Source organism: Microplitis mediator, chromosome 7, assembly GCF_029852145.1.
Source record: "Microplitis mediator isolate UGA2020A chromosome 7, iyMicMedi2.1, whole genome shotgun sequence".
NCBI lineage: Eukaryota > Metazoa > Arthropoda > Insecta > Hymenoptera > Braconidae > Microplitis > Microplitis mediator.
In genome coordinates this window covers 7,921,481-7,937,374 of record NC_079975.1, presented here as the reverse complement: position 1 = coordinate 7,937,374, position 15,894 = coordinate 7,921,481, and the positions used below count along the sequence as shown (strand labels likewise).

At 28.0% G+C, this 15,894-nt stretch overlaps 2 protein-coding genes and 1 non-coding gene across 4 annotated transcripts; 1 reads left to right on the top strand and 2 right to left on the bottom strand.

Annotated features, from left to right (window-relative positions):
- Window positions 1-2,022: 2,022 nt before the first annotated feature.
- Window positions 2,023-5,368, bottom strand: LOC130671301 (uncharacterized). Its single transcript, XM_057475104.1, has 2 exons — window positions 5,175-5,368; window positions 2,023-3,482 (listed from the first exon to the last, which is right to left on the bottom strand). The coding sequence occupies exon 2, from the start codon at window positions 3,130-3,132 to the stop codon at window positions 2,185-2,187; it is 948 nt and encodes a 315-aa protein (XP_057331087.1). The 5' UTR covers window positions 3,133-3,482; window positions 5,175-5,368; the 3' UTR covers window positions 2,023-2,184.
- Window positions 5,369-6,874: 1,506 nt separating this feature from the next.
- On the top strand, window positions 6,875-14,083 carry LOC130671618 (polypeptide N-acetylgalactosaminyltransferase 35A). Of its 2 annotated transcripts, none has more exons than XM_057475623.1 (5): window positions 6,875-6,937; window positions 8,622-8,904; window positions 9,877-11,165; window positions 11,239-11,370; window positions 12,353-14,083. In XM_057475623.1, the coding sequence occupies exons 1-5, from the start codon at window positions 6,899-6,901 to the stop codon at window positions 12,509-12,511; spliced, it is 1,902 nt and encodes a 633-aa protein (XP_057331606.1). In that variant the 5' UTR covers window positions 6,875-6,898; the 3' UTR covers window positions 12,512-14,083. The 2 variants fall into 2 exon arrangements, with proteins under 2 accessions (XP_057331606.1, XP_057331607.1); XM_057475624.1 differs by having other exon boundaries at window positions 6,881-7,054.
- Trnar-ccu (transfer RNA arginine (anticodon CCU)) lies at window positions 8,273-8,345 on the bottom strand. Its single transcript has one exon. It is a non-coding gene; the product is annotated as a tRNA-Arg (tRNA).
- Window positions 14,084-15,894: the final 1,811 nt, after the last annotated feature.

The following is a 15,894-nucleotide window of genomic DNA, read 5'->3' as shown; positions in this document are numbered from 1 at the left end:
CATGGCGGTAGTTGCAATGTTCCCGCGTAAATTTAAATGATCATTGGGACAGTAAGCTTTTAAAAATTTTAATATGTAAGCAGAAATACCCAGTATGTTTTCGGGTGTAATCAAAATAATTTTTGACACTTAATTAAGCGCTGAGTTAATTTAAAAATTATCATTTTTTAATTTCGTGTCAAATTGGTGTTACTGTGGATGCATTCCGAAATGCGCTGCGAGCAGCTATAGCGTAACGCATTTCGGAATGCACCCTTATTTATTATTCTTATTACTTGCGCGGTAAATTTGAATATTTGAAAAATAAATTATAAGAATTAGGAGAAAAATTAAAAATCGTACGTTAAAATAAAAGGGCGGCAGAATACGACAGAAAAATATTTAAAATATAAAGAAAAAAATCCGCAAGTGTTTAAACAAACCTTGGTGGGGAAATAATATGCAGAAGGGTGTCCTAATACACTCGGAGATTTAATTTAAGTTGCTCCAAGTGCATTGCAGCTAAAAAAACGTCAGTTAACTGCTGTTTCCCACCAGACGATGCCAGGTGATTTTGCTCAGGAATTTGGAAGTTATCAGCATCAGAAATTCGCAACACGTTTAAATAAATAAACAAACAATTTCTCTATTTTAATTTTTGAAATGGATCAAGATTCAGAATTTTATTCAAATTCAGTTAGTGAACTAGAGTGTTTAGTAAGAGCAGGTGATGGAGACAAAAATAATAGTAAAAACGTGGTTTGCTCTAAGATCATGTGTGTACGTGTGTACGAAGCCATATAAAATCAAAAAACTTTGATCTTATTAAACTTTTATTAAAACAAGAAGAGTATGCAAATACTCCTCTGCAATCTTCTGGGCCACTTGGTGGTTACACTGTGTAACATATTGCTTGTATAGAAGGTTGCTATGATTTTGTTAGATCGCTAATATTTGGATTCAGAGTCAACCCTAATAAAATGGCTTTAGACGGAGCTCGACCAATCATGTTGGCTGTTTTATTTCAACATCATGAAATTGTGGATTTACTCCTGGATGCTGCTGCTGATGCCAATGAGGTAATAAACGATGATCTTCAAATAAAGTATCAACTCTGGTTTTCATCTTCAGAAGATGAGTGGTGTTGTGATTTTAGGTCCAAAATGACTTTAGTGGCATATGCAATTCTTCACGATAGAATTCAATTAGTAGATCTTTTAATCCGACATAATGCTAATTTTAAAATAACAAGTTGATCGAAGAGAACACTACTGATGTGTGCTGTTCATAAACACCAGGAACAAATTGTAGAATCTTTGGCCAAACTTATGAGTAAAGATGATATAAATGCTCGCGATAATGATGGCTTTACTGCTATCTATTACTTGGTGAAAATGAATATATACAAGTGTAGATGTGCCGAGACGCCAATAAGTTTAAATGAAAAAAAATTGAGAATTATGTTAATTCTTTACAGGCATGGAACTGATATAAATTATATAATAAACGGAGATCCAGCAACATTTTTGATCAATATGGCCGCTCAACAAAGATTATTTCTCATGGTAAAGGAATTATTATTGCTACCGACTTGCTGCTGTGTGAATTCTAAGCCTTTTTTTGCGAGGTTTTTGCGGGGTTTTTTCGTAATTCGCCAATATTTTCGAGTGTACTTAATTAAATGATCTGAAACTTTCAGGAAAGTTGATGGCTAACAAGCTCTTTCGATTGCCGCCTTAACCATCCAAATCAGTTGATTAGTTTAAAAGTTATAAAAAGCGCGCACACACACACACACACACACACATACACACACACACACACTCAAACGATTTTCCAGTTCAATAAATTTTATTGTATTAATTTTTTACGCAGATATTACAGCTTACAGGAAATTTTGATTTGTAAGATCACAAAACGGCTTTATTTAAATTACTTTATTTTTTTCTAATTAAAGTAACATATGTTCTCTAAATCAAAAAATAAAGTTGCTGAAAAATAAATCTATCAATTTTGGCAATTAAATTTATTAAAATTTTTATGCATTAATTTTATTAAAAAATTCTAAGTATATTTGTACATTTTGGTATAGTTTATTTTACATTTTCTTTTTAATTTATTTAAGGAGAACAGCGGTGTGACAATAGATTACAGATGTCATTTAATTTTAATTTATAGGATGCTAGTGATTAGCTATTTTTTTTTCTATCTAGAGGGTTGAACTATTTCTTTTAAATCTTCATTTGACAAGTAGAGATACAATTCTCTGATAAACATATCCGGAAGCCGTAATTCATAAAAAGTATTATAAATAACTTCCTCAGAATCTTTTATGTAGTTAACTCTTATCAGAACTTTCCACAATTTAAAAAAGATCTTATTTTTATATCTTGGATACTCTGGAAATTGAGGTTCACGTATCAATATTTTGTTCAAATCAACAAACTTTAAATAATGTGCCAAGTATCGCACATTTTTTTGTAAAATCTCTATAAATGTGATATAACTGCCTTCTATCACATTTTTTTTCATTTTTTCAACTTCTAAAAAACATTCAGCTGAACTATCAGAAAATTTGTTCGTATTACTAACAAATTCAATGTTTCGTTGACTAACATAAAAACCCGCTGCTATCAATTCTTCAATGTGCATGTTAATATGCTCCTGAGCATTAGCGTCAACCTTGCCATTAATGGAAAACATAGTTTCGTCTTTAATTTCTTGTTTAAATAAGATGATAAAGTAATGTGCTTCCATTTGGTATGTAAAGGATTTAAAGAAACGGTCAAAATTAACATTATTATTATGATTAACACCAAGCTTACGAGAAAATGAAAGTAACCAATTCTTTAACGCTTTATATTCATATTTATGAATATCAAGAGCTGCATCAAAAATTGTTTTTGTGGCATCATCTCTTTTATATGTACCAAAAAGATCAAGCACATATTTCATTAATATTTGCATGTTATCGCAGTTTTTAGCTATAACAGCATTACTAATAGGAGTGATTTCGTCAACAGATTCAGCATTAATGTCAGCTATGTCAGTCAATAATAACGTCATGACTTCTTTTGTTCCTTCATCGGCGGCAAATTGCAATGCAGTTTTTCCCTTAAGATACCTGACGATATCGAAATTGCAGGATTTCATGGCGCTATCTTGTACTGTTTCTTGAGTTGTTGGATTTCGTTTGTGTATATCAGCACCGATTTTTATCAACTTTTGAAATATTTTATAATTTCCGATTCACGCTGCTACATATAGAGGAGTTCCCTCATCAAAGTAATTGTCATTAGTATAAATATCTTCAGTTGTTACATTATCTATGTAATCTTTGTCTTGAAATTTTATGGCGTGGATATTATCGATTGTCGTTTGCTTGACTGTTGCTTTGTTGATTTTAGCCTTTTCGATTTATATATTTGTGGTGCGTACTTGTGACACGTTTAATGATTATCTATTTCATGATAGAGAAATGAACTTTTTTTACCTGATGAAGTCTAAAAAAAAAAAAAAAAAAAAAAAGATGCAAGATTAGTTTTATTTCATGTCAAAAATTTTACTATGCAATTTATTAAGTTTACAAATTTTAAATATTATTGGAGTGAGATCATACACTGTGTGAAGAAATTAAAGGACATCAAAACAACTCATAAATTATTACGTGTAATTTTAGAAAAGCTTTTATTAAGTACGTAAAAAAATAGGAGTAGTTCAACATAAATATATAATGCGCCCATTTCACGCACAATCGACCACTTTTGAATCTGACTCTATTTAATTTTGCTGAAACTTTATTGCACGACTCATGATGCGAAGCATCTGAGATGTGCTTTACGATCGAAAAATTTAATTCGCCTCACTTCGGCAACTATTTCAATTATTATACCCTTGTTAGTTTACGGAATTGAGATACATTGCATACTATTTTGAAGATAATTTAATGGAGATTAGTTCCATACTTTTCAAAAATTTATTTAGTTCAATAAAAATGGAAAAAACATCAAAATAGTCTAAAAAAAATTCCTGTCCGTCAAGTATGAAACCCGTAGACACAATAACTTACGAAAAAATGCAGTAATTGAATCAAATTTTTTTTTTTTAAATTCTTTGAAAGATTTGTAGATCCCCTATTGCTAATGGCTAGGTAACTCAGTGTCGTTTAATTACAATTAATAAAAGAATAAAAAGGCTGTATAACTATATCTATATATATCGATGTAAAATTAACATGGGTGCCGATATATCTATACCTATACATTATACGTACATTTATCCCACCAGGGGCGCTTGCGAATTACCATCCTAGTACAGCTGTTTTTTTTTTGCTAATTGGTAAGCCTGAATTTTTTCAGTTCAATTTTTTTTTATTTACATATTTTTTTTTTTTTTTTGTTATTAATCGAGATATTTTGAGTAGGTTCTTTTATAACCATAAAAAAAATACTAATATAATTAAAAAAAAAAAAAACAACAAATTTTAAGGAAAGAAAATTTTATATATTTTAAATTTATTCGTGCTTCCCGCCATTTATTTATTATTATTTTATTATTTCATAATAAATGAGTATTATGAGTCGTGCACTTTTGGATTTTCCAAATTTTTATCTTTTTGTACCCTATCCAAAAAAATTTTCAGAATTTATTAAAATTTTTCTAAATAACACTAAAAAAATTTATTAAAAATTGTTTTTTTTTTTTTTAATCGGCTTTAACTTTTTTGAACATTGAGTTATTGAGACTTTTTTTCTAACTACCCGCTATGAAAATCGACGATTTTCGAAAAATTCTGTTACTGTTAATTTTTTTGCCCCGATTTTCGAAAATGTATTTTTCTTCATATAAATAACTTACAAGAGAATTTAACTAAATCAAATTTATTTAATATCCAGATTTTTTTTTTTAACTTTTTTATAGGTTACCGCATTTTGTCCGCACAATATGAAAATTTTTTTTATTTACTATAAATATCATTACAAAAAAAAGTTTTAACGTATTCGCCCCCTCCCCCCTTTATCCCTTATATATTAATGGGATACACTGAAATATCTACGTAAAAATCATACATTTATTGATTAAAAAATATATTTGCCTTTTTATCAGATATTCTTCAATTGTTGAGACCAGTGCATAGAAAAACTATAAAATTTTTAATGAATGAAAATACTTAATGGGTACAAAAATCTATTTACCTTATTAGATGTGTAGCGATGAATTATTGGTTGAAATATTGAATTTATAAAGTAACAATTTAAAATCAAGTTTGAAAACACGTGTTAAGATAGATACTCTTTCACCAAGGAGGCACGAGAAAATGTTCCGGGTTTTGCTGACCAAATTCAAGTCCCTAATGGCATCCTACACGAGACACCTCAGTAATTACATCTTTTACCCATACTATACTCTTTCCAAGGTTACTAGAATCTAATAACCTTGACTCTTTCTCTACTCCAATCCCCTTAACAATGGTATCATTTCTGAAGATAAAGGGAACATATAGTATGAGTAAAAATTGTAATTACTCAGGTATTCTAGGTAGGATTCCATTGAGGACTTAAAATTTTGAGTTTTAACGTATTTGAGTCCCCGAAAATTTAGTATTTCTTCAAGTACACCGTTTCACCTCCCCCCATCCTCTATATATCAATGTACATATTTTTGCCGCAATATATACTTTCTAAAATTTTAACAATATATATTGCTTTTTCATGTGGGTATACCATGCAATATTTACGTCAAAATCATACATTCATTGATTAAAAAATAGGAGAGGGAGGAAACTTTTATTAAGCTTAATAAGATAGAAAATAAAACAGGCTTATGACGAGTAGTCGGCTGTAATAGGGGAGGGTGGGGCAAGAAGGCCCCTCTAAGCCAATTATTACTTTTTGTGGCTTTCAACCATCAGATCACTTTACTTTTGTCCTATATCTGACAAATTCGTAGACATTTTGCCGAAAGTCTGAAAAAAAAAAAATTTATTTTCTGGGAAAAAAGGCCCCCCCTCCAAAAAATGATAATTTTTTTTTTTTTATTGTTTTCAGCGTTAAAAATGTATTTATTTTTCTTGACAATTATTTTTACTTTTACTCTGGCAATCGACGAATTTTATTGAATTCTAGAGCTGCCTAGATTTAGGAATTGATTGAATAAGTCACTTCAAAGATATCTCTTGAACGAATTAATCGATTGAGATGGTTGAGGTGGAAATCGATGTGCTTTATTGTGTTCCAGAGCTTATTAGATTTTGAAATCGATCGATCGAGCCGTTTCTAAAAAATCTAAAAAAAACTAAAAAAAAAAATTTTTTTTTTGTATGTCTTTAATATCTTAGAATCTATATTATCGATTGATCTAAAATTTTCAGGAAAGTTGACGGCCAACAAACTATATCGATTGCCACGTCAACCATCTCAACCGGTCAATTCATTAAAAAGATATGAAGAGTTTACATCCATACATACACACACACACACATACATACAGATAATCGGACATCATTATGAAAATAGTCAGAATAGCTTCTTAGGACCTCAAAACGTTGACATCTGATGAAAATTCGATTTTCGAAAATCGGGGTGAAAACAATAACTTCCCGAATTTTTGAAAATTTACAATTTTCTTAGCGGGAAGTTAAAAAAAATAATTAAAAAATAGTGCCTATAGTTATTTATTTCATGTCTTGTTTATTTGAATAATTAAAAGTTTATTTTTTTTAACTATATTAAAAAAAATATTCTAAAAGGTTTTTTTTTAAATTTCGCGCGAAAATTGAACCCTTTCATTTGTCGACAACAGAGTTTTTAAAGAGTGGGGAACGTTCGGGTAAACTTAACTCTCTGTCGGGTAAAATCGGGTAATTCATGAGAATGGAACGGGTACTGAGACAACTTAGCTTTGGCAGGACTATTTACGCATGATGCAGAGAACACGATCAGCTGTTCATAAAAATAACGTAAATAAACAGTATTGTAAAATTTTTATGTAGTTATGTTTTAATTTAAAAATATGTTTTCTTAGAAAAAAAAATGAAAATAATTCATACTTTTTTCTATATCATTATTTTTTCAAGGTATGAATATATAATTTATGTCTTTACTAAAATTAAGTTTATGTATCAAAATATAAAGTATCTACAATATTCGAATAACAAATTTATTAATTATGTTTGCAATTTATATTTAAAATTAATAATTTAAATTTTATAAATTGAATATTTCGTTCAAAAATATATGCATTATATTTTTAAAAAAATATACCATTTTTTAAAGTTTAATAAATTTTACTATGATATCTCAATACTTATTTAATAAAATTTGAAATTGTGAATTTTTATTTTTTTTCGTTATGAATTATTTAATAATTTTTTATTATTACAACTTTATATGCAAATAAAATTTTTTTATCGATTTCGATCGGATGTGCCTTTAATTTTTGTCAAATAATAATAAATGGGCGAAATAAATGATGATCCTGAAGTTAGTAGACAATTAAAAATTTTCGAATTTTTTTTTAACAGTTTAATTAAAAAAAAAAAAAACTAAAAAAATAGACATCTAGAAAATTAAAAAAACTATAGGTGCAATTTTTTCGAATATTATTTTTTTTATAATTTATCGTTTTTAAAAAAATCTAAAAATTATTAGACCGCGGCTAATTTTTGAGTGTCAATGTAGCAGACATCGGATAAATTTAAAATTATTAATAAAAAGAGTAAATAATTAATAAAATTAAATTTTTAAAAAATACGCATTTAAAAAATTTAAAAATTAATAAGTGCATTTTTTATAAATATTATTTTTTAAATTATTTACTCTATTTATTTATAATTTTAAATTCGTCTGATGTCTGCTACATTCCCACTCATGCTAATTTCAGTATCGTAGATAAAGTCGACTGATAAAATATATGTAATGTAAAATGTATTTAGTAATCAATTTTTAAAAAATGTATGCTAAGTTTTACATAATCAATATTTTAAATATAATTATCAAGAAGTTTTTAATTATAAATATTTTACTTACAATTAGTTAAATCGAAAGAAAAAAATTTTCGATGCTAAAATTTAAATAAAAGTTAAAAATATTTTTTAAATTTTTTGAATGAAATACAATCTGCTGAAAATTACAACTACTGATCAAAACAAATATAAATGTTTTAACAAAGATATATATTTTGAATTAAAAAAAAAAAAAAATTATTATTATTATTTGTTAAATTTGAGTTGTAATTAAGATAATTAACATTTTTAAGTAATAATAATATTTATAAGCATATAAAAAAATGAGCTTACCCCTGGTGGGACTCGAACCCACAATCCCCGGTTTAGGAGACCGATGCCTTATCCATTAGGCCACAGGGGCTATTTAGGTGCACGTGCTCTACTATACACTACTGTATTATTGAGTGTTATTTATAAATACAAAATTATTTAATTCAGGTAAAATATTATTTCTGATTAAAAATAATTATGTATAAAAAATTGAAATTAATTAATTTATTTATTTAATACGTTTTTTTATTAAATTTTAACAGATGTCAAAATTAAAAAAAAATAATTAAAAATTTTTTTATTATTATAAATATTCAATAATTATTTATTAAATAATGTAATATATATTTAAAATTATTTTTTTCAGATGATTTCAACCAGATACGCATCGTTTATCTCGGGAATTATAATCGCATCAATAACATGGGCGTTCAGTCTCTATCTTTATTCAAAATTAACTCAAAATTCAAATGTAGTAAATCCTACGATGTTGGTTTCGGAATACACAATTCCACTTGAAGAATCAGTATTTAAGCAAAAAATAATCCATAGTATTGGTGATGGAAGAGTTGGTATAAAAAAAAATAGTGATAAACTTATTCAACAATTACAACCAGTACCAATTAAATCAGCAATGGGATTAGAATATGGTATTTTTTTTTTAATTAATTTAATAAATAATTTATTTTTAATGATCCTGAAGTTAGCAGATAATTATCAATTTTCGGATTTTTTTTCAACAAATCAATTACAAAAAAAAGTGCCGTCCGGCCATAACCAGAATGAAAACCAGTGCAACCAGATCTTGCGATATTTTTACCCCTTCTCGTGGTAAAATATCATGGAGTGTAATGGTACAAGGGGGTAAAAATATCGCACGATCTGGCTGCACGGATGGAAACTCTATCAGAAAGAACTATATGGGAATCCAGCTTAGATTCCTATGTGGGTTCTCACATGGCGTTTTCGGATGGATTCCCATATGGTTTTTTATAGAAATCCAGCACAGACCTCGATATAGATTCTCACATAGGTTCCTATGGGAATTGACATCATGCCAAATTCATATGCCCAGATAGCAAAATGACGTCTTGATAAGTTCTGAATGAGTTCCTACTTATGATTTCGATGTCCCATCATCATCTTAAAGAAGTCTTTAAGCAGCTCTCAAGATGTCGAATGAGCGACCTAGTGAACTCAGTAAGACGTCTTTAAAAAGAGTTCTTTTTTCTGACTTCGCAAATAAGACTTCAGTATGAATTTACCATGATGTCTTAAAGAGCTACTCATTTTGACTTCATAAAGAAGTTAAAAAAAATAATACATTTAGTCGTCACAAAACTGACGTCTTTTTTTTATGGAGTCTTCAAGAACTTTTAATCAAGAGTTCTTAAAAATTACACCTTTAAGAAGTTATTATAAGACTTCTTGAATACGCCTTCAAAAAGACGTCGTAAACTATAGGTGCAATTTTTATAAATTTTTGTTTTTATAATTTATCGTTTTTAAAAAAATTCAAAAGTTATCATATTCCGACTAACTTCAGTATCATTCCTTTTATTATTACATTTAATTCGTTTTATTTTTCCATTTCTAATTAAAAATGTTTTATTTGAATTTAGGTCTCGACGAATTAGGCTTAGTACGAAATATAGATGATCAAAAAAAAAGAGACGATGGCTACAAAAAATACGCTTTCAATGGTTTAGTATCAGACAATATTGGAATAAATAGAATAATACCAGACACTCGAAATAAACTTTGCTCATCAATAAAGTACTCAAATAAATTACCCAATGCCAGTATTGTAATTTGTTTCTATAACGAACACTACATGACTTTATTGAGAACACTGCATTCTATTACTAATAGAACACCAGAAAATCTTTTACATGAGATTATTTTGGTCGACGATTACAGTGACAGTGATGAATTACACAATAAAATAAACAAGTACGTAAATGATAATTTTTCAGGCAAAGTAAAATTATATAAAACAGAAAAAAGAGAAGGACTTATAAGAGCTAAAATATTTGGAGCGAGAAAAGCAACAGGTGACGTACTTATTTTCTTGGATAGTCATATCGAAGTAAATAAAATGTGGATTGAGCCATTACTTTCAAGGATTGCCGAGTCAAAAACAATTTTGCCAATGCCAGTTATCGATATTATTAATTCCGATACATTTCAATACACAGCAAGTCCGCTGGTCAGAGGAGGTTTTAATTGGGGGCTGCATTTCAAATGGGACAATGTACCAAAAAGTGACTTAAATAACGACCAAGATTTTGTAAGACCCATTAAGTCACCAACGATGGCCGGTGGATTATTTGCAATTGACAGAAAATATTTCATTGAAATGGGGGAATATGATGCAGGAATGGACACATGGGGAGGAGAAAATTTAGAAATATCATTCAGAATATGGATGTGTGGAGGCAGCATTGAATTGATACCTTGTTCAAGAGTTGGTCATGTGTTTAGACGACGACGACCTTATGGTAATGATCGTGAGGTAGACACGATGTTGAAAAATTCACTGCGTGTTGCTTACGTTTGGATGGACAAATATAAAGAATATTTTTTAAAAAATATCCAAGTAGTTGACTACGGTGACATTTCAGATCGTTTGGCTTTACGTGACCGATTAAAATGTAAAGATTTTGCTTGGTATTTAGAAACAGTTTATCCAGAACTGTCACTTCCGGATGGTAATAAGCAGAGTTTAAAAGAAAAATGGAGTAATGCTAATCAACAACCTATACAGCCATGGCATTTAAGAATAAGAAATTATACTGCTCAGTATCAAATAAGATTAACTAATTCTGGACTTTGTATTCAAAGTGAAAAAGATATTAAGACGAAAGGTTCTAAATTAATACTAGTACCTTGTTTACGTGCTAAGTCTCAAGTAATTTTATTTAATTATTTATATTTATATTTTTAAAAAACATTTTGTTTAATTAATAATATTGCTGTTGCAGATGTGGTATGAAACGGATAAAAATGAATTGATCCTGGGACAAATGTTGTGTCTAGAAGGTAGTGGGAAGATTCCGAAACTTGGAAAATGCCATGAAATGGGAGGAAATCAAGAATGGCATCATAAAGGAACAGTGAGTATATTAAGTATTTACAGTCAATATTTATTCAAGTAAATAAATTTAAGTAGGAATGGAAACCAGGAATAGCAAATAGCAAGTAGCAAATAGCAAATATCAAATTCAACTTCACCGATCCTTCTTACGGCATTAAATAAATTAATATTTTCAACAACTGAATCGTTTATTTGAGAAACCCCATAAGTCATGTTTCTTACGAAATTGGGTTTTTTGCATTTTTTGGGTTCTTTGGATGTCCCTCCATAGAAATCAATCAAAATTTGCATCAAATCAGCGTTAAAAAAAAATTAACGGGGTGACAGCAATTTCATTTAATTGAGAAACCCCATAAGTCAATGACTAAATAAACATATGCAGTTTTAGTTTTACAGAAATAATTTTTTTTTTTTTTTTATTTAAAATTCACGCTTTTTTGGGAAATTAATTTCAAATGTTGTTTTATTGTTGACTGTTATATGACTAATTAAAATGTTTAAATTAATTGTAATTTTTTGTAATTTCTGAGTTTCAGAGTTCAAATACATATTTAATACTTCATTTTATCAGTGTAATATATGATTTGAGTGGAAACATCTAAAAAAACAATGATTTTATAACTTTTTTTTTCCGTTTGGTTGAGAAACCCCATAAGTCAATCAACTTTAAGTAATTTTTTTAAGTAGTTTCAGTTAAAAAATTAAATTTTTCTTGTTGGAATCTTTTTCAGAGGCGCTAACATTATTGTATTCAATTATTCATTTATTATTTAAATATCAAGTTTTTCCAAAAAAATGTTTTTTGTGTTTCCTGAAAAATTTTGTTTTCTTGACTTATGAGGTTTTTCAAATAAACGATTGAACTAAAATAAATATTTACTGTTGCTAAGAATGCTATGATAGTAGATAATATAATCATAGAAAATCATATCCATTTCCATGAAAATTTCCTATAAAATTTTTATTTTTATTTTGCTTTAATTAAAACTTTTATATTTTAGACTGGTACTCCCATCTACAACATTGCTACCGGTACATGCTTAGGAGTGAAACGAGCAAATAAATACGCACAAATAATAATGGACTTATGTATGAAGTCTGACGCTACATCAATTAGTTGGGATATTGTACATGCGTTTCCTTCGAAGGATATGAGGTGATCAACATTGGATCTTCAGTAATAAAAATAAAAGTTAATTTTAAAGATAAAGCGAACAATTTTATAAATTTTAGGATAAATTTAAAATTTTTAAATCTACACGGTAAAATTTTCACTGATTTAATTATCGTCTTAAAAAATATTAACTCCGTTAATGTTTTTTAAGAGATAATACATATGTATAAATTACTTGTAAAGATCAATAATATTTAAATATTGGAAAACTTTCATTTATAAATTTGAATTTCCCGGTAGATATTATGAGATAATTTAATTTTTTTAACGAGTTTGATTAGATATTTGAATACGTCTATTATTATATAATATAAAGTTCCGAAAAAAAATGACTACTTGTTCTTTTAAGGCTGGGCCATACGAACTGAATTTTTGAATTTTACTTTTCTTTTAAGTTATCAATTAATTGTTACTGCAGTTTTTATAGCTTACGAAAAAAAGTCCAAGACAAACTTTTTCGTGAAATTTTAATCATTCGAGTGGCATAATTATTTAAGATGTAATTAGAAAAGTTAAATTCTTTGGTAAACTTTTTTTTTACGATCAAAATTATAAAAATTCAAATCTGTCTCAAGTTTAGAAGTTTCACATATCGAACGTTTTTGAATTTTTTTCAAACGAATCTTTTTTACACCGAAAACGCAGTATGTTAAATTAATACACAAAAATGTTAAGTATTTAACATATAATTTTTACACAAATACAAAAATTTTTTACTGTGTGCCAGCCCTTAAAATATTTTTTATTCTCAATCTTCTGATTGTTCTTCAACTTTAAATATTAATAGAAATGTTATACATAAAATATTATACTAAAATCTTTTATTTAACTGAAGATCGGAACGCTTTTCACGCAACGAAGATGAAAATAATTCATGAAATTTGTGTCTAAAGGCGACTTAAGGGGTAGTTGGGGGGTGGCCTGTCTTTTCATTTCTTTTTTTCTTATTTTCGTTCCGCGAAAAACCTTCCGATCTTCAGGTATATAATCTTTTAAATAAAAATTTTTTATTTGAAATAAATTTCGAAATAATCATGTTCATGTAATTGCGATATTGTTAATAATGATCATAAAAAAATACATAAAATATCAAACACATACTTGACATAAGTCACGTAGATTTTTATAAAATTTTTAAAAATATTTTCTGTTCATAACCAGTTTAAAATTTTGTGTCTTTGTGCATAAAAATTCAGTGGTTAAATATTTTGTGTCAATTATTTGACACCATCAAGCGTAAATTTAACTAAAGTTGAATGTGTTATCTGATCTCAACAAATTTTAACCCTGTATTATTGTTTGACACAAGTAAAATGTGTTAAATTAACACAATAATTGAGTGGACCATTTGGGACATGTGATTTGTGTTAAATTTAACACTAATTTTTAAACTGTATGAGTTGATGTTATCATGAAAAATATTTTATTTATTATTTTATATTGGCAACTACTTATATTTTTTTATTTGTAATAAGTAAGTTTTTTATAAAATTATGAATATATTAATTTTATACAAAATATATAAGAACTTAATAAAATAACTGTTTCTGAATCTAAATCTATCACTACATTTTTAAAAAATAGTAAAAAATTTTCTTAAAATGCCTACGCCGGATAAATTTTAATAGTATTAAGAGGGTCTGTGCCAAATTTCAGGTAAAATCGGTACATTAGAACTGATCCCTGATTAAACAAAACGATTCACTCAATAATTAATGTATATCTATATTGTAGTAAAATTGAACGTTTCTGTTAATCAGGGATATCATGTCCTGTATCGAAAACAATCGTACGAGCAAAACGCGTTTATTTTAATTTCTAGATCAAAATACCCCCTTAAGGCATCAATGACTTGGAAATCTAAAGTCATGTAAAAATAAAGTATATAAGTAAGTTCATCTATAACTATATTTATACCTGATTTGAATTTGTTTACTTCAAGTCATTTTTTTTTTAATTTAAAAAAAAATTTATGATCCTGAAGTTAGTAGACAAATAACAATTTTCCGATTTTTTTCCAACAAATCAATTTAAAAAATAAAATGAAACTAAAAATATGCACATTTAGGGTACATTCTGAAATTTTCTGCGAGTAATTGTAGCGTATATTTGAAAAATAAATTATAAGAAATGGGAGAAAAATTAAAAATCGTACGTTAAAATAAAAGGGCGGCAGAATATGATAGAAAAATATTTAAAAAATTAAAAAAAGAAACACGCGAGTGTTTGAACAAACCTTGGTGGGGAAATAATATGCAGAAGGGTGTCCTAATACACTTGGAGATTTAATTTAAATTGCTCCAAGTGCATTGCAGCTAAAAAAACGTCACTTAACTGCTATTTCCCACCAGACGATGCCAGATGATTTTGCTCAGGAACTTGGAAGTTATCAGCATCAGCAATTCGCAACACTTTACACTAGCACTGAACACTCAACACTTAACGACACCACAGACACTTTGCACAATTTAAATTTTACAAACACTCCACATTTTAATTAAACAATTACTATGAGTAATAAATTTTATGGATAATTCCGCGAATTAACCGCAATACTGTACTTCAATTTAAACGTAAAGAAGGATCTGGACTTCTACTGCCGTTGTCGATGATACTGACTGCTGCTATTGGACCGCCAGTTGATACAAAACAATCGAATTTTCAATCATTCGACCGCCCCCATTTTATCAAAAATTTGAACGTCGAATACAGCGACACGCAGTAGCGCTTTCTTGGTTCGAAATTTCAAGATTGAAATTTAATAATTTTATTAAAATTCATTTGTGTCAATAATTATATTAATTAGACTGAAAAGTATTCTTGAAATTTTTTATTTTCATCAATAATTTAATAATTATTCTTATAACTTGCGCGGTAAATCTAAATATTCGAAAAATGACTTATTAGCAATGGGAGAAAAATTGAAAGTCGTGAGTCTAAATGAAATGGCGGCAGAATATGATAGAAATATTTAAAAAAAAAAAAAAAACACGTAAAAGTTACCGCAAAAATCGTGTTGCTACTACGCTGCACTTGCACGGTCTGCTGCTGAATTGCAGCACATTTAGTAATGCGCTCTTACAAAATTAAAAAAACTAAAAACGCAGCTTTTTTATGATTTACAGTTTTTAAAAAAATCCAAAAATGATAAGACGTCGGCTAACTTCAGTTTCTTTAAAATTTTATCATCCTGAAATTAACAGACAATTAACAATTTCCGGATTTTTTTTAACAAGTGCATTACAAAAAAAAAACACAAACCAGAAGTATGCACAAATAAAAAATGAAAAAAACTATAGGTATAATTTTTTTAATTATTTTTTTTTTAATTTATCATTTTGAAAAAATTCCGAAAATTATTAGACGTCG

Bases quoted from the DNA above. Each gene is read 5' to 3' on its own strand.
- LOC130671301 (XM_057475104.1), bottom strand. From the start codon at position 3,132: ATGAAATCCTGCAATTTCGATATCGTCAGGTATCTTAAGGGAAAAACT.
- LOC130671618 (XM_057475623.1), top strand. From the start codon at position 6,899: ATGATGCAGAGAACACGATCAGCTGTTCATAAAAATAAC. The intron at 6,938-8,621 runs GTAAATAAACAG...TATTTTTTTCAG, and splicing joins CAGCTGTTCATAAAAATAAC to ATGATTTCAACCAGATACGC. The intron at 8,905-9,876 runs GTATTTTTTTTT...ATTTGAATTTAG, and splicing joins AGCAATGGGATTAGAATATG to GTCTCGACGAATTAGGCTTA.